This window comes from Coturnix japonica, chromosome 12 (assembly GCF_054131305.1).
Source record: "Coturnix japonica strain WE chromosome 12, WE-NBRP24, whole genome shotgun sequence".
Classification (NCBI taxonomy): Eukaryota; Metazoa; Chordata; class Aves; order Galliformes; family Phasianidae; genus Coturnix; species Coturnix japonica.
In genome coordinates, this window is record NC_140674.1 from 4232299 (window position 1) to 4254155 (window position 21857).

The window sequence follows — 21857 nt, forward strand, 5'->3', positions numbered from 1 at the left end:
TGAAAGCAGGAGGGGCTGGGAGACAGGAGTTCAAAGGCAGCTGTAAAAAGGATTTAAAAGCCACAGGGTAATAGGGCTGGTTTGCTGAGGGAAGGGGTCAGACGCTGCCCCCAGAATGCTGGTGGCAGTGTCTGGTGTCCCCAGTCACTGCTGCAGAAGGACTAGTCAAGGCTGGGATGGTGAATGAGACCTGTAGGTCTGAAGGTGCTGTGGTATGCTGGTGAGGAACAGCAAGCCCATAGATAAGCCAGCCCTGACTAGAAGACCAGCAAAACCAGTCCTAAGAGCTGCCAGTTGGCCATGATTGGGTAATAATCTTAGTTTGGGTTGACCTCGAGTGGCAACCCTGCCAAATAGCAGGGGATTAGAATTGGGTGATCTTAAAGATCCCTTCAAACCCAAGGCATTATATGATTCCATGATTCCCAGTGTCTTGTATGCATCCTTCAGCCAGCAAGGTCCTCCTTGACTCCATGTCCCTTGGAGACCACAGGGGAAGATCTCAGCCTGCTGCTGCCTTTTTCAAGTGTTGGGTGGGCAGGAACTGGTATATAATAACTGGTACATATCATCTGGGAGTGATCATTTGATAGGTTTCTTGTTGGGTTTGTGTGGTGGGGTGACACTGGTTGGGGTTGGGGACCCACCCCTTGCTCTGGGAATCTGTATCCTTCAGCACGACTGCTTGTTGCTGGGCCAGGTTTGGGACTGTGCCTCGTGTTGGGTGAACATCATCTCCTGTGTGCAACTCCCAGGAGGCTGCTGACATCTGCTTGAAGCCCTCGTCAACCTGAGCAGCCAAGATGAGCTGCTTAATGAGCCCAGGGGAATTGTCACAGAAAAATATATGGTATTTTAAGACTGTGAAAATGGGCTTAATTCCTGAGAGAGGAGGGAGGGAGGGGGGGGAGGGAAAGAGGGTTGAATTGTTGAGCTCTCTCTCCCTGATCTCATCCCTCCTTCCATGGGTGTGGAGGCAATGCTGTGTGGGGCTTTGGAATGGAGAATCTTGGTGCCACCTGGGATTCATTGATGCTGGCTGCTTATTCCCAACCCCAAGTGCTGACCAGGGGGCCTGGCTGTCCCATTGAGGTAGGTTTCCTAGCTGGATGGTGCAGCTCTATCCCCAGAGCCCAGGCAGTGCCTTTCACTGGGCATCTCACTCCTGGCTTTTCCCAGCCTCTGGTTGATGCAGAGCAGTGGCTGCTGCTGCTGCATCCCTAATGAATAATGCATCAATTGCGCTGGCCTCAGCACCATTTGGTGGATATTGAACCATCCATCTCGCTTGGCCGTGCTGCACAGTTTGGGACACAATGCATCACTGCACCATGGGGAGGTGGGATCAGGGGTGTGACTGGTGTGAGCATATAAGGTATGGTTTGCGTTCGTTCCCAAAAGAGAATCAGCAAAGCCTTTCTCTGCTTGTGTTTCACCCTGGATCCTAAGGCCGACAAGCTGCTGGGAAGCATTGTTGGTTGGGAACAGGGCGGTGTTGCCTTCGTAAAGGAAACAGGCTGAAAGGAAGCAGCTTTGTGCCAAATCTTGCATTTCTAAAAGCAGATGATGAGCTGAGTGAGCAGGTCTGTTGCTTCTCAGGCTTTTTCTTCTTTAATTATACCCCCTCTCTTTGTCTCCACTGCTCCCAACCCTGGCTGTGTGGTGTCCCAGCAGGTAGGGTTGTGGCAGTGGCAGAGAGGACATGCAATTGGATGGGTGACCTTAGGGCAGGGGTCTGCCCAAAAGCCCTTTGCTCCCTTTAGATCCCTGCCCACTGCTGGATGGAACAGACACAGGTGCTGCCAGCTGAGAAGGGACGTCCCTCAGGCACTGGGGAAAGAAGAGGGAAAAATAATTAAAAAAAGCTAATTTTCCCAAAGTTCTGCCTTAATGAAGACATCCATTCACAGCTGTGCTAATTTCATAAGGAAACATCCACGAAAAGCCGTGTTAATTTCCACCCCCTCCAAATGAATGTGATGGAGGTGTTAATTAGGTGTTATGAGCCCAGAGGCTCTCCATGTGTTCCCTACCCTGTGTGAATGCCCCTTGGAGCTGGCAGGGCTGGGCCATAGGGGCTCAGGGCAGCTTGGTTGCTCTGTGCTGTGCACGTGGGCTTTTCCTCTCCTCCAGCACAACTGCTCATACATTTCCCCCATTTTCACAATGAGGACTTTTGAGTGTTCTATTGATTTTTCAACTTAAAAGAGGCAGAAAAAGCTCACATTGATTTTCTTATTTTTCTTATTATTTTTTTCTTTTTCCCCCCCAAGGATCTTTTCAAGAGCCTATTTACAAACAGGGAATAGCCCTGCCTCCCAAGCTGCCTTTGTCACACTGTGCTCACACGTAGGCTGAGCTGCAGCGTGGTCCTGCGGGAGCTGGGATTGTTCTTGGGACAATGGCCGGGCAGTGAGGAAGAGTGGGGTCCAGCCTTGTGTCCGGCCCTGCATTGTTCCCTGCTGACGTTTGCCAACAGCCAGCACCTGGTCCAACTGGTGACTCATTCCCGAGAGCTTGGAAATCTTTCTGTGACTTTTTAACCTTGTATAAAACTGTTTTCTTTTGGCTTCTTGGAGGATGCGCGATGGGGTGATGCTGTCGGGCCCTCTGGCACCAGGAGGGGGATAATAGCAGCTCAGCCCAGCAGTATTCACAAGCAGTTTTCGAGCCTGTTTGGTGCTATTGCTTTTTCTCTTTTCCTTCATTTCCCATTTCTATCTGGCAGTGGAGCCAAAGTGCCATAGGAAAGCACTGTTCAGGGTTGCTTTGGCAGCCTTGCTGTTATGGGACTGTCTGCTGCGGGGTCAGGACCTCTGCGCTCGTGGGGTGGATGGAGGGAGTTGGATCCATCCCAACTGAAAGCAGTGGTGGTTCTGTGTGTCCTGGTGATGTGAATATGGCCATGTGGCTTGAGCCTTCCACCGTCCCCCATTCCAGTGTGCCACATCCATCACAGCATCAGCACTAATGAGGAACCACTCCAGATGTAATTAATAAGCACTTGATGTTGTCTAGATTGAGGGCTACTGCGTGGTGTGAGCTGGATGGGGGAGGCAGGAGGCTCTTAATGAGCTCCCAGCAGGAGGGAAATGCTTCTTACCTGCTTGGGGCTCCAGCATCACTGGGGTGATGCCACCACCACAGGGTGCTCCCGGTCCTCCTCCTAAAGGGTGTGCTGGGGGTGTTGGCTCAGCCAAAGCAGGGAATTAGGAGGGAGAAAAAGGTGAGAAGTTCACCAGGGCCTGGATGCAACGTTAAATATTGGCATTTCTTTTGGGTTTGGAACAGGTTTCTGCATCCCCATCTGCTTCTTGTTTCTGCAACAACTTTTTCCCGTTGGGGTTCTTCCCTTTGGGACTGGCTTTGGTAACTTGCGTCAATGCAATGAGGCGAGTGCTGAGCTCTCAGTCTGCATCATGTGCTTGGGAAACAGTGTGAATTGGGATGGTTTAAGGCAAATTGAGAGGGCTTTGTCTTGCCATGGGTTCCTCCCATGGCCAAGGACCAGAGTGACGGCAAGTACAAGGATGCTTTTATAGCATCTTTCACCCTTCTTTCTTCCAGTGTTTTCAGGAAGGGGGAAAATCACCCCAACTACTCTTCCTGCAGCCTTTGTGTGCAATGAGCATGCATTGATAATAGGGGAAGCCATGCCCCATGGATTCCAGAGCCCTGGGAAGTCCAAAATGTGGGTTAGGCATCTGCATAAGGAGCTGGGCCAGCCCCAGAAGGGGTAAGCCTTGGGAGACTGGGGCAGGCAGCAGGCTGAGCCATGGGGGTTATAGGCAAGCCTGTTGTAATTACAGGAGAGCAGTGCTAATTGGTAATAGTGATAATTAAGGGGCACGTGCTTGCAGATTACAGGAATTTGCAGAGAAGTGCAATGATAAAAGAAACCTGAGGATGCCTGCTTGCAGAGCGGACTTTGTTCCCGTGTTGTGACAAGTGACACTTGGCTTCCTTGTAATTAAAAACAAAACCCTTACACCAACCCACCAGTGTGCTTGTAGCAGGGGCATGCTTGTATGAAAGCATTCCTCCCATCCACCTCCCTCACTCTGAGTTCAATGGGACGTTCTCTGATCTTTCCCAGCACACTTCTGCTGTCCCAAGGGAAAGGATGCACATCTGAATACCACTATATACAGAGACAGCATGGGGGGAGAGATGTGCCAGCCCTCTGCGTTGGCATTCTGGGGGTCGTCTTCAGCATCTTGAAGGTCACCTTCGTGCCCTGTTTTCCTTTGTGGCACCATATGTCTGTCTGTAACAGGGGTTGTGGCCCCTGTGTGCTTCTGTAGGAGGCCATGCATGGGATGCTGGGGAACAGGGATGGCCTCATTTGATAGGGAGAAGGAAGAGTGGTATGGGACAACAGTGTGTCTCTCTGGGGTGCTTTGTCCTCTCATCAGGCACTGCTGGTGTGCCTTGGGGGGGAGGGATGGTCCCCGGAATAATCAAATTGTAAAATATTGTTTTCATTTATTCTTTTTTTTTTTAATCATCTTTTAATATCTGGTGAGACCATGTGAGCAAGAGGCCTTCATGAGTTTTGAATGACAGGTTAAAGGGCTCCAATAAAGATTAGATGGTCCACTATCTCCCAAGGAAATTGCATCAAAGTGGTTACTCCTGCTTGCTCCTATTAATTTCCTCTTTGTGGCTGCTAGGAGATGCCTCATATCCTGATGTGGCAGGCAGGGGCTAAGAGGCACTTTCCATTATCTCAATCATCTCTGTTTATGAGACACTTAGTGTGGCTCTGTTGTGCCTTGTGAATTACAGAAGCCTGTTGCCACCAATGTGTGGGCTGGATGGGGGCTGCCCAAGCTGAATGCTGAGCTTTTACTTCTAGGAACCAAAGTATAGGGTGCTCCCTCCCACAGAAATGAGTTTAGTTGGGTTTTTGAATTGTGCCAGAGGAGGCTCAGGTTGGTTATTAGGAAAAATCTCTTCTAAGAATGGTGAGGCACTCCAAAAAACATCCAGCGTAACCAGATTCTCTCTCTTCTCTCTGCAGCCTGCCCAGCTGGGACATTCAAAGCCAGTCAAGGTGCAGGGCTGTGTGCCCCATGTCCACCCAACAGCCGTTCCACTGCTGAAGCCTCTCCGCTCTGCGCCTGTCGCAATGGCTACTTTCGGGCTGACCTGGACCCACCGATGGCTGCCTGCACCAGTGAGTATTGGGGGGGCTCAGACCTGCTCCTGCTGTGCAGTTTGGGATGGGGAGTGGGGTTCTGCGTAGCCATGGTGCTGCCTGGGGTGCCAGCATGGGCATCAAGCCTGAGTTCTGCTGAGGAAGGAGCCAAGGAAGAAAGGACTGCTGCTATTTGCAAACTGGTGAGAGCATGAGTGATGGCCTCAGTGCTTCCAAATTGCCCCAAAAAATCACCATGGAATAATGAGTGCATTGAGTCAGAAGCTTTAACATGAGGCCCTTATGGAACAGGCTCAGCAGAGATGCTCTCTCCGTGTGGTTTGTAGAACCATAAGCTGCTAGGGGTGCCAACCATCTCCTCCTCTGCTGTGGACGTGCATCGCTTGTGCCACAGGAGACCCAAAGCACGGAGCTTGGCAGTGACAGTGCTGTCCCCTCACCCTGTGGCTGCCTGGCCAGCTGGGTGTCTGTGGAGCTGGTTCAGTAGCTGAGGAGTTCTCATCTGCATCCCAGTTATTTTAGTCTTTAAGGTGTGTGGCTGGGACTTCCTATGCTGTATCTGATAAAAGACCTACTGGAGATGGGTTTAGTTCAGTTTATCATATGAAAACTTGATATTTTTGAAGGTGTTCGGATGCTTCCCACGTGAGCTGCACCACGTCATTCCCCATGTGCACCCAGTGGTGCTTGGCACAGTGCTGTGCTCCAGACTCAGTGTGTGTCAGTGCCTCTGTGCTGAGCTGGAACCGTGTTTGTGTGTTGTGGCTCAGGCTGGTGGAGCAGCAGTTGGCAGGCAGAAGAACTGCATCTGAACCCGTGTCTGCATTGTACCTCATTACGCTGCTGATTTACAGAGTTGCTATGCAAAGGGATTACAGTATTAAAAGAAAACCATCCGTTTGCTCATTTTTATTTCTTCTTGTTGAAGCTTAATTTTCAAACAGGGCTAATTCGAGGTGCCAGCTGTTCTCTGTCAAAGTTATTCTGTGCCATGGGAGCAAACACTTCTCTATCTTCATTTGGTGTATTAGTTAAGTATTAAAGGGAAGTCCTCATGGTAAAGCAGTGTGATGACCTTGATCTGGGCAGCTTCAGCCAGAAAATCTTCCACTATATCTTCTCTTTTTCCAAGTTCCTTTAGAGCTCAGAACTTCAGAGGTGGAGCCTGCTGCCTTCGTTGGCACTGCAGAGAGGGGTGACCATACTTGGCTTGGGTAAAAAGGCTTTTTCTCCCTTTTTCATTTATTTATCAAGGGTCTGAGTATGAGGGTGTTGCTTGTCCCTTCTGATAGTCAGGGGAAAGCTGTGCTTTAGGGCATACAGAACTCACTTCTCCTTTTCTTGCTGCTTTCCCCTCTAATCCTATTATTGGAGCTGGTTTCAAATGCATCTCCCACTACATTTCCAGCAGCCTTCCTCACGGTGAGGGGGGGAGCACAGCCCTGTTGTAGGTGGTGGTGATGGTGGCCCTGTCCCAAACGATGCTATGCAACAGCACCTCAAATCCAGCTCAGCCCTGTGGGTGAGGATGCTGCACTAGCTGATCCTCCACAACAAGCGCACTTACTCTGCTGGAGGGAAGAGGAACTAAATGGACAGGAATCTTCTGTTGGATTCAATTTTACTTACAAGGCCTCTTTTTTTTTTTCTTGCTGTTTTAACAAAACGCTTTCATCTGCTGTATCCGTGGCAACAGATCAAGGCTCCTGAAGTGCCTGCCTGGGTTCTGGTGAGGGGAGAAGGGGGCAAGGACACCCCAGCAGGGCTCTGGGCTCCCCTGAGCTGCCTGGGGCTGGTGGCTGGAGCAGGGCAAATCTCCATTGTCCTGAGTGCTCACAGCCCATTGCCTCCATCCCAGGGAGTGATTCCTTTGTATCACTGTGTTCCCTGATGCAGGAGGTGTAGCTGGGACATTGGTCCTTCTGTAATCTCTCCTTCAGGATTGGCTCCTTCATCATTTTTATTGCTCAGCTCTGAATTCTTCCTAATGTAGAAAAGTCCTTTCTTCTTCCTCGGAAGTGTAGCATTCACATGCAAGGCCCACTGGCATGAGGAACTAATAACAGACAGCAGTTTGGTTTTTAGAAGAGGGCTTGTCCCAATGACACAGCTGTGCATTTGATATCCCTCTATGGTGTGGCTGGCTCCCTATCCATCCCAGCCCTATTTTGCTGGCATATGGAAATGGTTCTGTATTTATTTCCCATTCTCTGGGCTCTTCCCTTCAGAGCAGCCCTGGGCACATTCCCACTGTTCAGCAATGGCCAAACTGTCAGAGTGATGTTAACTGAGAGCAGGGCATGAGGAGGGCAGTGTGTGCATTGCTGACTCAAATAACTGTATGCATGTTGGTATATTAGCTAAACTCAGGGCTCTGAACAGTGAAGAATATGCAGCTGTGCTTTCTGTTTTGATAAAGGGCTTTGAAAAGAGAACTGTAGAGTTGGTAGGGACCTTTAAAGGAAATCTAGTCCAGCTCCCCTGCAATGAACAGGGACTATTCACTGATCAATCAGGTTGCTCAGAGCCTGGTTAAGGCTTGCCTTGAAAGTCCCCATTGATGGGGCTTCCACTGCATATCTGGACAACCTTTTCCAGTGCCTTATTCATGTCATTGCTTTTCACCAGTACGTAGGTTTGTGAAGAATTATTGTCAAGGATGAAGTACACAAAGAGTAAAATTTCATCCAGAATCTGAACACTTTGAGAGCACATTAAGAACCGTAGCCACTGCCATTGAACCAGGCTGGTGTGTTAGTTTCATAAAGGCAAGGGCACGTATCCTGCTAGTGTCATGGTTTCATGCATGACAGGGTGTTAAGAAGGGGGAGAAGGCCTTGCTGGCCCTCTTCACCCTCCTGTCCCCTTTTGGGGAAGAAGAAAAACAAAACTGACCCAATTAAGATAAGGAAGGATAATAAATTTACTACAGTTGGTAAAAGTATGTAAGATAGCAGTATAAAGAAGGAGTTAGAGGTAATAAATCAAACAAATGGGAAACAGAAGAGAGATCTTCTCCCCCATTGCTGGGCTGTTCTACCTCTTTAACCCAGAACTGGGAATGATGTGGGGATTGTTTCCCAGTGTATCATGTTTGAGTGCAGCATGCATGTTCTTGTTCATCGCTGGCAAAAATACATAACTAATGGTGGTGACTGTTGAAAAATAGCATTTTGTAGCTGATAATTTGCTCTTTCAGCAGTGTTATTGTGCTCTTTGTGTATGTTGTAATTTTCATGGATGCCATGGGCTCCTGCCCTGTCCTACAGCATGTAGCATTTGGCACGAGGACCTGATTCAACTCTTCTCATTCCCTGTAGGCGTCCCCTCCGGTCCACGCAACGTCATCTCCATTGTCAACGAGACCTCCATCATCCTGGAGTGGAACCCACCACGGGAGACGGGAGGCCGGGATGATGTCACATATAACATTGTCTGCAAGAAGTGCAGGGCTGACCGGCGTGCCTGCTCCCGCTGCGACGACAACGTGGAGTTTGTGCCCCGACAGCTGGGGCTGACAGAGACCCGTGTCTTCATCAGCAGCCTCTGGGCACACACGCCCTACACTTTTGAGATCCAGGCAGTCAATGGGGTTTCCAACAAGAGCCCCTTCCCACCACAGCATGTCTCTGTGAACATCACCACCAACCAAGCTGGTGAGTCCCAGGGTGGCAAGTGGGATTCTGAGATTGATACCTGGCTTTCATCTCAGATAGACTGATGGGGGATGCAGAGGCCTTGTCTCTCCCTGTGGCAGAAGACCCAGCTGTGTGAGGAGCACGGCAGGCAGAGGGGATGGGAATCTGTTTGCATGGGGAAAAAGCAGGGGATGGTAATTTCTGTGCTGTGCTGAGTGTGTAAGAGGCAACCTTTGTTAACCTGCTCCATCAGGAGAAAGTGAGACAGAAACCTGGTGTGAATATTTTAGTACCCCAGCTTCTGGGAATACCAATGCTGTCAGGCTCTTGTTTTATGTTTGCACCTAGCTGTCATTTTTTGTTTCCTTAACCACATGTGGTCAAACCTACCGCTGGCACCAAGAGAGTTTGTTCTGGGGTGGGTTTGGGGGTGTGTTTTAGCTGCCCCTGCTGCTCCATCCCTGCATGTAGCCATGCTCCCACAAACACCTCTCCCATTGCTCCACCTGTGCTTCCCTGCTGCTGTTTTCACTCCTCCTGGCTCTGCAGTGGGTTTTTCCTTATCAGGGCTGCCCGCGCAGCACCATCCCCACTAGGCAGGTGGGAGCTTAGGGGGCTGCGAACACAGCAGTTAACAGCACAGCGATTAAGCTAAGTGTTTAATTTCAGAAACAGTGAGCATCTTGAAACAGATATGGAAAGATTAAAAAAAAAAAGAAAAAGAAAAGATTAAACATGTTGGGTACACAAAGACAGTGCTGGACTATTGACATCTCCTGTGGCACAAGGCAGGTGTGCAGCTTGGTCTTCTGTGCTGAGCAGAACAAGGCAATTTCCCTGCCCAGTGCTTTCCTCTTACCTTTGTCCCAGGCATGGAGAGGATGATGGTGTTGAGGAGGAGGGCAGTTGAGAAGGGAGGCTGGGACATGGTGCTGGCCCTGTCTGAGTCTCCCTGGTGCAACTGCAGCTGCTTAGTGACTCGAGTACCTTTCTTGGAGGCTTTCAGTAGGAATAGGGGCAGGATTGTTCCAAACCTCATATAGAGCTTGGAAGGCAAAAATGCTGTGGTGGTTGGGCATTGGAAATATTTCTCCTTGGAGCTCGGGCTTGTCCCCAGGCAGCCTCCCCTTGCTGTGCTGCGGGAGATGTTGCCTGGTGCCCAGACTACAGAGTGAGCCCAGGGAGAAAGAGCACTGTGGATTTCCAGATCCCTAATTAAAAAGAGTAATTGCTTTAAGTAGCAGAAATCCTCTGCTGACTTGCCTCCTGGGCTCTGCATCAGCCATTGCACTGCTGTCTCCCCACTGCCACACTGGGACCTCATCCCACAAGGTGAACATCTGTGAGTGCGGCATGAAGTTCTGCCCTCGGTGTTAATTCCTCCCTCCTGCTTCCTTGGCAGCACCCTCCACTGTCCCCATCATGCACCAGGTGAGTGCCACCATGAGGAGCATCACGCTGTCCTGGCCGCAGCCTGAGCAGCCCAATGGCATCATCCTGGACTACGAGCTGCGCTACTACGAGAAGCTGAGCCGCATCTGCACACCTGATGTCAGCAACACTGTGGGCTCAAGACCGGCAGCGGTAAGCTTGGGGGAACCCCTCAATGGATGGTGAGCACAGGGTGGGCTACAGCATTGCTGCAACCTTCCTAAAATGTGTATCTGCAGGACCACAACGAGTACAACTCCTCCATGGCCCGCAGTCAGACCAACACGGCCCGGCTGGAGGGGCTGCGCCCCGGCATGGTGTACGTGGTGCAGGTGCGAGCAAGGACGGTGGCTGGCTATGGGAAGTACAGTGGGAAGATGTGCTTCCAGACACTGACTGACGGTGAGTGGGCAGCAGGAGGAGGGGAGAACGCGTTCCCAGCCGCAGCTTTGGGCTCTAATTGGATTAAATGAACTTGCCTCTGCAAAATTCTCCCCCAGCGGGCAGCGTGGCAAAAGCCAGGTGATTTACAGGGATGTCTTCTTAACTGCCAGCTGGAGGAGTATGCTGCTGTAAATCTCTTCGCTCTGTTTGTTCCCCTGCTATTTAGCTGTGGTTTTGTCTTTCCCGTATCCCACCATGGTGATGGGGCTGCGTCCTGGTCTCTTCCCTGCCCTCGTTTCTCCAGGCGTTTGAGGCATCCCTCCTATAAATCAGTGCTGCAAGCCCTTTCATCAGCTTTATTGCTCTTCTCTGAATAATGCCAATAAAAGATGCAGAGAGCAGAACAGGCATGAGGAAAAAAGCTGTTCCTCCTCCTGCCCTGGGTCACCGTCTGCACGTGAGGTGCTGGCTCCAGAAGGATCTGAAGCTCTCCTGAGATGTTGGGAGCCACAACTGAGCCTTCTAGGGCAAACCTAAAAGGTTCAGACCCATCTTTCTTCAGTCCCCTCACCCTGAGGTGGTACAGTGGAGAGGCACAACCTTCATGGCGTCTTCTGGCCCCCTCAGCAGCATCGTGCTGTCATTCCTTTGGCCCCAGCCCTTTCCAGTGTATGGCCACTCAGTAATAAGAAGTCCCTTTAAGCACCAGTGACTCATGGGATAGGTTTTTATTGCTCATAGCTCTGGGACAAATCCAGCAGACAGTGAGTGCAACAAGACAATGTCAGTGGCCATTCTGCTTCTCCAGATGCTGAAGTCCCTGCAAAACCCCTTTTCTGCCATTGCCAGCTTGGTTTGGGCTTCCAGTTTGGCAACGCTGTTGGTCCTATGGTTTCCTGAAGCTCTGCCTCTGGTTTACCTACCTCTGCAAGCTGATGAATGCCTATAGCCAGGACTGCAAAAGCACCATGGTGTTGGCTGTGAGTCCCCAAAGAGCCTTGAAGGAACCTGGCTTAAAGATCAGACTGCTACAAATGATTTAATACTATTAACACAGCTAAAGATCCCCTGTGTTGATCATGTTGTGATCATGAGAAGCATGTTCCGCTGTGCCTGGGTGGATGAGGTGAGCTGCTGCCAGCCCCACAGAGCACACTGTGTTGGGAAGGAGTCTTTGCAGGCACCCAACAACTCAGCCCCTATCTCCATCCCAGCATCTGTCCCCCAAATCTCCTGGTTTTCCTGATGTGGGGCCAGGCAGCAGACAGCTACAAGTGCCTGGAGAGCAGTGGGCAAGCTTCTGGAAGTGGGGAGAAGAGGGAAAACCCTTGGGGGGGGGGGGGACTGGGTGGAATGAGATGGCGCTGACCCTTCAGCATCCAGAATTAGAGAAACAAGGAGAAAAACCCTGCCTCAAATAAGCAATTAGGTGGAATTTAATAAGAATCGATACTGAAGGTTATTAAATAATAATTGTTAGTGGAGAATTTCTCTGGATTTGAGCAGTGTGCAAGGGAGCAATTCAGCTGTTAGTAATTAACTGCAGAGCAGAAAAATGCAGATAAAAGGGTGCTAAATACTTCCTTTCGAAGTGAATGTTCTTTTAACCCTTGCCTGTGGCTTCTGACACAACTCACAGAACAGCTGTCGGCTGGTTAGGTATTACTCAATGGAGCTAAGAGCAAAAATGTCAAAGCTTGTCATTGTGCACAAGAAGCAATTTTAATGTGGCCTGAAGTTAGGTACAAAAATGAAATGAAAATGGCCTTCTGTTGAAGGAGGTGTGCAGTGAAATCTGATGCTCTCAGATGAGCTTCTTCTCCCATGGGTCTGTTTTCTTGGAATATTTAGGAGCCCTGTGAGACTCCATGAGTTAATTCCTAGGGCCTTCTCTTGTGTATTTTCAACCCAATGTGTGTGTGAGCTCAGCACAGCAGTCCCTTGCCGTGTGCTCTCCTTCCTGATTGCCCTTATTGTGGAGCAGTCCCTGTGGGCCCATTTTGGGAGCATTGCCCCGTTCCTGGGGGCTGCCTGGAATGGCTCACTGCATCCTTTTCCTTCTGCAGATGACTACAAGTCTGAGCTGAGGGAGCAGCTGCCGTTGATTGCGGGGTCTGCAGCGGCTGGTGTGGTCTTCATCGTCTCGCTGGTGGCCATTTCCATAGTCTGTAGCAGGTGTGAATGTGAATGAGGTTTGGGGTGGGAAGGGAATGATGGGGAACGTGCTTGGGCTGATCACCATGGCATGGGTGAAGGCACTGATGTGTGGGCTGCTCAGTGGGGAGCGGATTGGGGCAGAGATGCTCATGGAGGTATCTGTTCTGTCCTCCTAGGAAGCGAGCGTACAGCAAGGAGGCGGTTTACAGCGATAAGCTGCAGCACTACAGCACCGGGAGAGGTGAGCAGGGAGAAGGGTCGGAGGGCTTTGTGTTGGTGGGAGGGAGAAGAGCAGAAAGGGGCAAAACGATGATAAAGGAGCAGAGCAATAGTTCCAGGTGTTACCCAGTCCTGGCAAGCATTGCAAGCACCAGCAAACCCTATTTACATCCTTCTGGAGAAGCCTCCCAGGTGCATCTGCCTCCTTTTGGAGGACTCAGTGCATGGGACGAGTGGGATTAGGTGATTAGAAATGAATTTGTTAGTCAAGTCTGTGGGCAGACTGCAACAATGTGCCTTTGTAGGGACAAGTGAAGTTTTTTTTTTCTTGCATTTTTAGCTATTTCCTTGCTGGTAGCAGTGAATCTCTATTTCTTTGGAGGGATTTTGCTGCATGCATGGGAGGATATCTCCAGCTTGAGGGTGGGTTTTGCCCAAATAAAGCTCACACAGGTGCCTGTACATTGGGATCCAGCCTGGGAGAAAGCAGAGCAGTAAGCATAGGAGGCTGGGGCTGACTTGGGCTTGATGCTTGGACTAGATGATCTTAGTGGTCTCTTCCAACCTTAATGATTCTATTGCACTGTGGGGCTGCCAGCTCCCTGCTCAACCTGCAGAGCAGCCAGCCTGGCAAAATAGATGGGGAAAGAAAGGAGTTTCAGGGGGTTCAAAACCAGGTAGAAAAATGTTGAAACAGATCTTGGTATTTCATCTTTAAAGCCAGGCAATGGGAGCACAGAAAAATCCTGTCAAGGTTAGTGAGCCTCCAGGCATATGGTTGTTACATGCGTTGGAGCAAAACAGGTGGGAAATTTGTGGTGGGCGACTAATGGGGAGCTGAGGGCAGCAGCTGGAACAAACAGCCTGCTCGGTTAACAGCATGGCAATTAGAGCATCTCTGTTGGCTCCATGTGGATTGCCCAAAGGGCGTCCATGCTGGGACTGCTGACCTGAGATTTCAAGGTGTTGAGAAGTGGGCTGTGATTTCCTTGTCTCATCTCTGCGGGGCAGCAGGAGGGATGTGTATGTATGTGCCAAAGGTGCTCCGTCCTTTGAACTTGGGGTGTTCCGCTGGCTGAGGTCTGCAGAGAGAGCCAATGGGTGGAGGTGCCTGAATCCCACTCGTTCGGGTGCGATGGGAACATGAGTACCTCTGGGGGTTTTGGGGCGGGAGCTGAATCTGGCAGTTGCTGAATCCAGTGCACATCATTGGGTGTTTAAAAGCCAGCCTGTACTGACAGCAGGCAGGAAACTTTGGTGTTATTTTCTCCTTTATTTATTCAATTTTTTGATCAGTGAGTCAGTCTTGGTTACGATCCTGTAAATCCCTTTGTAATCCTGGCTGGAGCATCAGCTGCTCTTGTAAAAAAATTTATGGGGCAGTTAAAGTGTTCTAGACAGAGCTGTAAAGGGATTTATGAACTGGGAGATGCACAGATGGCTTCATTGCAGTCCTCGTCCCTGGCCCTGGAGGCGCAGATCTCCCACCCCAAATACCCCTGTTGCAAAGCAGGCAGTGCCTCAAGCAGTGTGTTCTTTGCTTTAGCAATGCCCCCCTCCCTCAGGGTGACCTCGAGGACCAGGTGTCCCCTAGTCTGATATGTTTTTAGGGTCAAGATTTACCATCTCCATCTCCTGCCCTTCCTGGCTTGCCACTGGGGTGAGGGGCTGAGCCTGCATCCTCCGTCATCGTGTCCGATTCCTGCTGCTGCTGCCCAGCAGGGGTGGGTGAAAGGAGGCCAGCAAAGCCTCCGTTTATGGCTCCACATAGGTTTTTGATTATAATTGCTGCACTCTGTCAATTTAGTGGCAGCCACAAAACTATCAGAGGCCTTTTTGGGTAAATAAATATTTCTTAAATAATGCATACAGCCTCATAAACTTGCCACTTCCCTTCCCATAAAGCCCGCTAATTGTAGTTCTGGTCTGAATGCATTCCCCTGGATGCTCATCAGCAGCTCCTGCCCACCTCGTCACCCCTCTGAGGTCCCCTCCTCTGACCTTGGTGGAGGGGTCAGGAGAGGACAGTTGGGGGATGCAGAGTTGTGACAAGGCAAATGGCAGCTGATTTAATGGACGTGGGGATGAGAGAACAGGAAGGTCTTTGGTTCTTGGCTGTGGCACAGTGATTCTTGATTTTTCTCTCCCTTTTGATGCCTCTCTTGTATTTCTCATCACAAGGGTCACCAGGGATGAAGATTTACATCGACCCCTTCACTTACGAGGACCCCAATGAAGCGGTGCGTGAATTTGCCAAGGAGATCGATGTCTCCTTTGTGAAGATTGAAGAGGTCATTGGAGCAGGTGGGTCCCTTCTGTCATTTCCATCCTCCTGGATGGGCACTTTGTTCTATATAAAGAAGAGTTCTTGGGAGTGGGCATTGTTTGGGGGGTGGTGAGCAATTGCTTGTGCATCACTTGTTATATACATTCATATATAGTCATAACCATTAACCTTTTCCTTTTCTCTATCTTAGTAAATGGTTTTATCTCAACCCGTGAGTTCTACTTTTGTTTTGTATCAATTCTCTCCCCCCATCTCACTGAGGAGAGAGCAAATGACTGAGTGGTGCTGAGCCACCTGCAGGGTTTTTCCTGGGGGTGTATGTGTGATCCTTCATGTGGAAATGCAAAATTCTCAAGGGTTATCAGGCTTTTAGTGGATTAGGGAACATGAGGTTGGTTTCTGCTCTCAAAGCTCCTCTAAGGTTGGGAAGAATTCTAATGTATTCACTGGGCAGCTGTGGGATTTCCTGGTTTACTTCCGTGAGATTACAAGAGAGAAATAGATCTCATTCTAGTCTGTGCCATATTCCCATACATATGTATGGGAACACATGCATACACGTGTCTATATATCATCTGTGGTGCCTTTATTGCAGTTTTTAAATAACTCTGTCATGCTCATAGAAGGGAAAGTGTGAAGGTGAGGGGAAGCTGCAAAGACGCAGTGAGCTGTTTCAGTCTGGATCAACTTCGGCGGCATATCGGCTGCCTTTTGCTGCTCATCAAGGCAAAGCAGCTCTAAGCCTGGCTTAAATGTAATCCCTCCGCAGACAAATTTCACCTTGGTGAAGGAAAAGCTCTCCCAGTGGAAATGAGAGGGAGCTTTCTCTGTGTTCTAAATCAGAGTGTGGCGATGAAAACAGCCCAATTATTTTCCCTTCCTAAATTAGTTGTGTGCAAAGAGGTGGCTGTGACTGTCAGTGTGCTCACACCTTGCACTTGACGTGGTCCTTAAAAGTTGGTTCCTTTGCTGTACAAATTTTCTGTGATGAATTCATGATGGTGGCCCCTGGCTCTGGCAAATGGGCTATGCCAGCCTAGAGGAGGCTGTAAGCCCAGCCATGTCCTCAGCATCTTTCAAGGAGTATGGAGGTTTGTAGAAAGGAGCACCCATGGATGGCAACTGGCTGATGCATCTCAGCCGACTGGCTTGGATGACACAGTGCTGTTGTTCTATGCAGATTTGTATGGGGATGCTAATAGGTGGTCTTGCTCTTGCAGGGGAGTTTGGAGAGGTGTACAAAGGCCGCTTGAAGTTGCCTGGCAAGCGGGAGATCTACGTGGCCATCAAAACACTGAAGGCTGGCTACTCAGAGAAGCAGCGCCGGGATTTCCTGAGCGAAGCCAGCATCATGGGGCAGTTTGACCACCCCAACATCATCCGGCTGGAAGGGGTGGTGACCAAGAGCCGACCAGTCATGATTATCACAGAGTTCATGGAGAATGGGGCCCTGGACTCGTTCCTGCGGGTGAGGCAAAGTGGACTATCGTTCTGCTGTAGGGTTTGGGGGCCCAGGCCTCCATGATCCTCACATGTGCTCTTTCTGATCACAGCAAAATGATGGACAGTTCACGGTGATCCAGCTGGTGGGGATGCTCAGAGGGATTGCTGCTGGGATGAAGTACCTGGCAGAGATGAACTATGTCCACAGGGATCTGGCGGCCAGGAACATTCTGGTCAACAGTAACCTGGTGTGTAAAGTGTCAGACTTTGGCCTCTCGCGCTACCTGCAGGATGACACGTCTGATCCCACCTACACCAGCTCCTTGGTATGTACCTCGCTTCCCACAGTGGCAACTCTGTGAGCCTCCCATTGAGTCCAATAAAAATGGCAAAGATCTGTGCAGCATCACCTGTGCTGCACTGCACCTGCTGGTGGTGCTCAGAGAGGCAAGTCCTGCCCTCATCCACCCCTTACTTCCTCTTGCTGCTTTCCTTCCATCCCCTTCCAGGGAAGGATCTGCTGCTCTGCTGCTGCCTTGCTTGGGAAGTGGCCACTGACATTCCTTGTTCTTATTCCCCTTTCCCCTTGCATCATCCCCTTTTCCATCCTTTCTCAATGAGTTTAATATCTCCCTGCTCCCAGATCACGTCTTGCTGCTCTATCCTGACCAACAAAGGGGGTAGGTGGGACCAGGGATACATGACCTGATACTGTCTGCACCACATAAACCTCCTGGTGAGCTATCACTGGTGTTACAGATGAGCAGATGAGAAGGCTGTGTGCACCCTGCTGACCTGCTGGGCTCTCTAATTGATTAATCAGTTATTAAAAGAGCTAATAACCTTCCTAACGCTTTGCAAACAATTCATAACACAGCAGCACAACATGTGGCAGGATCATGCCTCGGGGGAGGCTGGAGGCAGCTCATCTACTACAGGCAGACACCAGGACAGCGATCAATGGCATAGGTTGGGTGAAAGAGTGTGCATGTCCTACACCGACCCCTGCAAAGCAGTTTGTTGTGTTGCCCAGGTGTGTTTCAGTGTAATGTAGTTTGTGACAGAAAGCCCGAGGAGATGAGGCAATTGGGATTTCATCAGATTGAAGTAAATGGATCAAGAGAGTCGTGCTACAGCTGGTGGGGGGGGGAGGCAAAGGGGGCTGCTGGGTTTCTGACTGGGCTCTGGTCTACCCCCGCTCCCTTCTCAGACCCATCTGGTGGCCTTTGAGCAGAAATACATCAGGTTTTGGTGTGAAGACCTCAGCAGTAACTGAGAAGAGGATTGAAGTAACTCTTTTTCCACCTTCAGAGATAAAAGAGATTATCTCATCTGTGTTTTTATTTAATTTAGGCCATAATAGATCTCCTCGGCAGCTGGGAAATGATGCTGTGCCTGCGATTACATCACTCTGCCTCCCACAGCAGGTTTTTAGCTCTGGGGAAAAGGCAGGAAAAACAACCTAGCAGTTAATTTCTCCATTTATAGTTATTCAAATAAAATTTTTGCCATTCAGCCTTAAAGAGCAGCTGATGCTTCATTGGAAGGGCTATGGAAAACAATAGTGCGCAGTGATTTACAATGCAGTTCTGCCCTGGGGCACATACCATGCGTTTCTGTGCTTTTTTCCTTCATCCTTTGGCTTTCTGCTATCATTTTGTGGAGTACTGGTGACTGTGAGGCACTCAGCCTTGAGCAGGATGCATGTGTGGGCTGCAAAGGGCTGGGATGCTGTTGCTTTCCCTGCTGGGACTGGGTGGCTGTGCCAATGTAGGGTCTTTCAGAGGCTGTCCCCAGCCAGCCCTTCCCTGCTGTCCTGTGGGAATTACAACATCAATCCACAGAGGTGTTTTGGGCATGGCTGTAGCTCACCAGCTCCTGTATTCTCAGGGTGGGAAGATCCCTGTGCGATGGACAGCACCAGAGGCCATCGCCTACCGCAAATTCACGTCGGCCAGTGACGTGTGGAGCTATGGCATCGTCATGTGGGAGGTGATGTCGTTCGGGGAGAGGCCCTACTGGGACATGTCCAACCAGGATGTAAGTGTTGGGGGCTCACTGCTCTGCCTGACTGGAAAATGATGAGGTTGAGGTGGAGCTGGAGCTGCTCTAGACCCCGCAGCCCTGGCGGCTCTCAGTTTCAGAGATGAAACAGGCTGGCGAGCGAGAGGGATGGCGGGAGGGAATCTGGGAAGAAAAGCCAGTGGGCTGGTAATTGGACTTCAGGAAGCTGCAGCGCCTTTGAAAATGTTCAGAGGGTTTGCAAGCTGGGAAAGAGCTTTGGAAGTGTGACTGCCGCACTCCAACGCAGTCCGCCGAGATAATGAGCGGCAGCACTGTGCCGGGAGGAACCGCTGTGTGCGGAGTATCAGAGTGGAGATTAACCTCCTGCTGCAGCTCCTCCCGCTCACTTTGCTGGTGGTGGTGGGCTGGCAGCACTGTCCCGTGCCATCCCGTGCTCCTCACACACTGCTCCATGCCCCGCAGGTCATCAATGCCATTGAGCAGGACTACCGGCTCCCACCACCCATGGACTGCCCGGCTGCCCTGCACCAGCTGATGCTGGACTGCTGGCAGAAGGACCGCAACACCCGGCCTCGCTTTGCCGAGATTGTCAACACCCTCGACAAAATGATCCGCAACCCGGCAAGCCTCAAAACTGTGGCTACCATCACCGCTGTGTAAGTCGCTGAGCGTGGTGCCACATCTGGCTTCCTGGTGGGACCAGAATTTGGGGATTGTATCCTCACCTCGATGCTTCTCTGTCCCCTTCCAGGCCTTCTCAGCCCCTCCTCGACCGTTCTATCCCTGATTTCACTGCCTTTACCTCAGTAGAAGACTGGCTGAGCGCAGTCAAGATGAGCCAGTATAGAGACAACTTCCTGAGCGCTGGATTCACCTCCCTCCAGCTGGTCGCCCAGATGACATCTGAGTGAGTCTGATATCACTGCGTGGGTGCTAGTTTGTGGGACCGGTCGGCACAGCTGTCTGCTGACATCCCTTTGTCTGTCTTGCAGAGACCTCCTAAGAATAGGAGTAACGCTGGCTGGGCACCAGAAGAAGATCCTGAACAGCATCCAGTCCATGCGCGTGCAGATGAGTCAGTCTCCGACCTCGATGGCATGATGTCCTTTGCTCAACGGGGAGGGGACGGGGAGGGCAGGTGGCAGAGGTGGGAGGGGAGGAACTGATGGGAGCCGTGGGGCCACAGCTGGAGAGGGGCAGCCATGGCCGGGGCTGTGCCTGAACATGGAGGACGTTCCTGGGACTGGCCTCGGCCTGGTGACTTCCATCCCTCACCAACACAAGCACACTTACCGATGTCACGGGGGACAGCGTATAAATAAGTATAAATATGTACAAATCATATATTTAAAAAAAATGAAAAAAAAAACAACAAACAAACAACACAGAAAAAAATAACAAACCCCAACCAACATTGAAGCCAAACCAATGTGCGTTGGGGCTGGGGGGAAACAAACCCAAATCCTAGAGACCGGACTCCAATCCCACCGCCAGTGAGCAGCAGTCAAAACTGAGAAGGAGGAGGCAGGGACTGTTGGGGAAGGGAGTGGCATCGTGTTGGGTTTCCCATCCAGAGAAGACACCGGCTGCAACCGCCTTGCTCTTCTATTCTTCCTTCACTCCCTCCTGCCCGGCCCCTCCTGCTGCCCCGCTCCCTTCTCTGCTCATGACCCGGTGGAAGCCTCCGCAGCCGCTGTCCGTGGTGTCCAAGTGTCGTTCTGCCAACTACCAAAGGACTTCGCTGCCCACTGCATGGGGGATCCAACGCAATCCAGTTAATGTCTTCATATTGAAGAAGAGATGTACCTTCAATAGAAAAAAAACAAACAAACTTTGGGTTTTTTTTTCTTTTGCTTGCATTTTTTTGCAAAAAGGGGAAAAAAAAATTTACAAAAAAAAAATCCATCATGGCAAATGGAAAGAGGTGTTCCCATGTGTGTGTGTGCGCGCGTGTACCTTGTCAACCTACTGTGGACTTGCTGCTTGCCCGTGACCGGAGATCACCACCAACCCCAATGCAGGCGGGAGGAGGAGGAGGAGCTGCGGTGCATGGATACTGCATTGTGGAGGAGGAGGAGGAGAGATGCTCTGGGGAAGAGACTGCTGAGGCCTCCAGAGCCTCGGGGATCTGCAGAAGATGGCTATGGAGAACTTTATTTCCCCCATCTTGTGGACCTAAGGATTTTGATATTGAGTTACAGACTTAAGTTTCATGGCTTCAGAGGTAGGTCCGTTTGTCTCGCGTACCTCTCTCATCCTTTCCTGTATGTTTCCACTCACCTTGAAGCCTCTTCCAGTGAATGTTTCCCTATGTTTGATTTGACTCTTTTTTGTTATTTTTTTAATTCGCTCTACCGTTGGTCTCTTTTGAAAATTGATCTAGTTAAAATTACTGGATGCATGGCAGTGTTTACACAGAATATTGTAAGTCTGGGCAATCTAACTTCCCTCTGTGGATCGTGCGGAGAGTTTATAAAATGAATGAACTCTTAATAAGGCTTTTACTTAGCTGGTTGCGTGCGACTTGTAGAGATCCATCTATGCCAGCACTGAGGCTGGCAGTGGGAGTGGGGGACTGGGGGCTGTGGGTGGCTGCTGTAAGGTACCGGGCCTTACTGTGGTGACTCAGATGTCCATAAGAAGCCCTTTATCCTCCTCCCATGCAGCAGACATCCATCTGTGTCCTCAAGGCTTGTTTCACCTTGTTGAGCTCCCCTTAGAGAAAGGCAGGGAAAGACACCCCTGGTTTACATGAGCAGGACTTGTGCTCTTTGTGCTGTTGCCTGGAGGGCCGTGCCTCGGGATCGGCCCCAGTCTGCATGCTGGGATGTTGTCACTGCACACAGCATGCAGGAGGGGTGGGTGCCATGCATACTAACACACGGCCTCTCACATTGGTATTCACTGCTGGTGGTGGCTCCTTTGTGATACTTTTTTTTATGATTTCTCTTTTATTAGAAGGAAGTGAAAGGCACTTAAAGGGACGGATGGCAGTGACATGGGCTAAATATCAAACCTCTAGCTTTGTGGCTGGGCATGTGGGGCTGAGAATTATGCGGCAGCACCACAGCCTGTTTTAGCACCAAGCTGCACACTTCTGGCACCCCCTGGG

General features: G+C 50.4%; 1 protein-coding gene across 2 annotated transcripts in view; it reads left to right on the forward strand.

Annotated features, from left to right (window-relative positions):
* EPHB1 (EPH receptor B1) overlaps positions 1-21857 on the forward strand; it is a 44028-nt gene that overhangs the window by 18189 nt on the left and 3982 nt on the right. For both annotated transcript variants that reach the window (XM_015871222.2, XM_085512670.1), the window contains exons 4-16: positions 5024-5179; positions 8482-8817; positions 10202-10383; positions 10470-10632; positions 12681-12789; positions 12948-13012; positions 15172-15294; positions 16498-16745; positions 16831-17046; positions 18611-18760; positions 19208-19401; positions 19497-19652; positions 19738-20969. In XM_015871222.2, coding sequence (XP_015726708.2) covers positions 5024-5179; positions 8482-8817; positions 10202-10383; positions 10470-10632; positions 12681-12789; positions 12948-13012; positions 15172-15294; positions 16498-16745; positions 16831-17046; positions 18611-18760; positions 19208-19401; positions 19497-19652; positions 19738-19846 — 2207 coding nt within the window. In that variant the 3' untranslated portion in view covers positions 19847-20969. The remainder of the gene's footprint in view (positions 1-5023; positions 5180-8481; positions 8818-10201; positions 10384-10469; positions 10633-12680; positions 12790-12947; positions 13013-15171; positions 15295-16497; positions 16746-16830; positions 17047-18610; positions 18761-19207; positions 19402-19496; positions 19653-19737; positions 20970-21857) is intronic.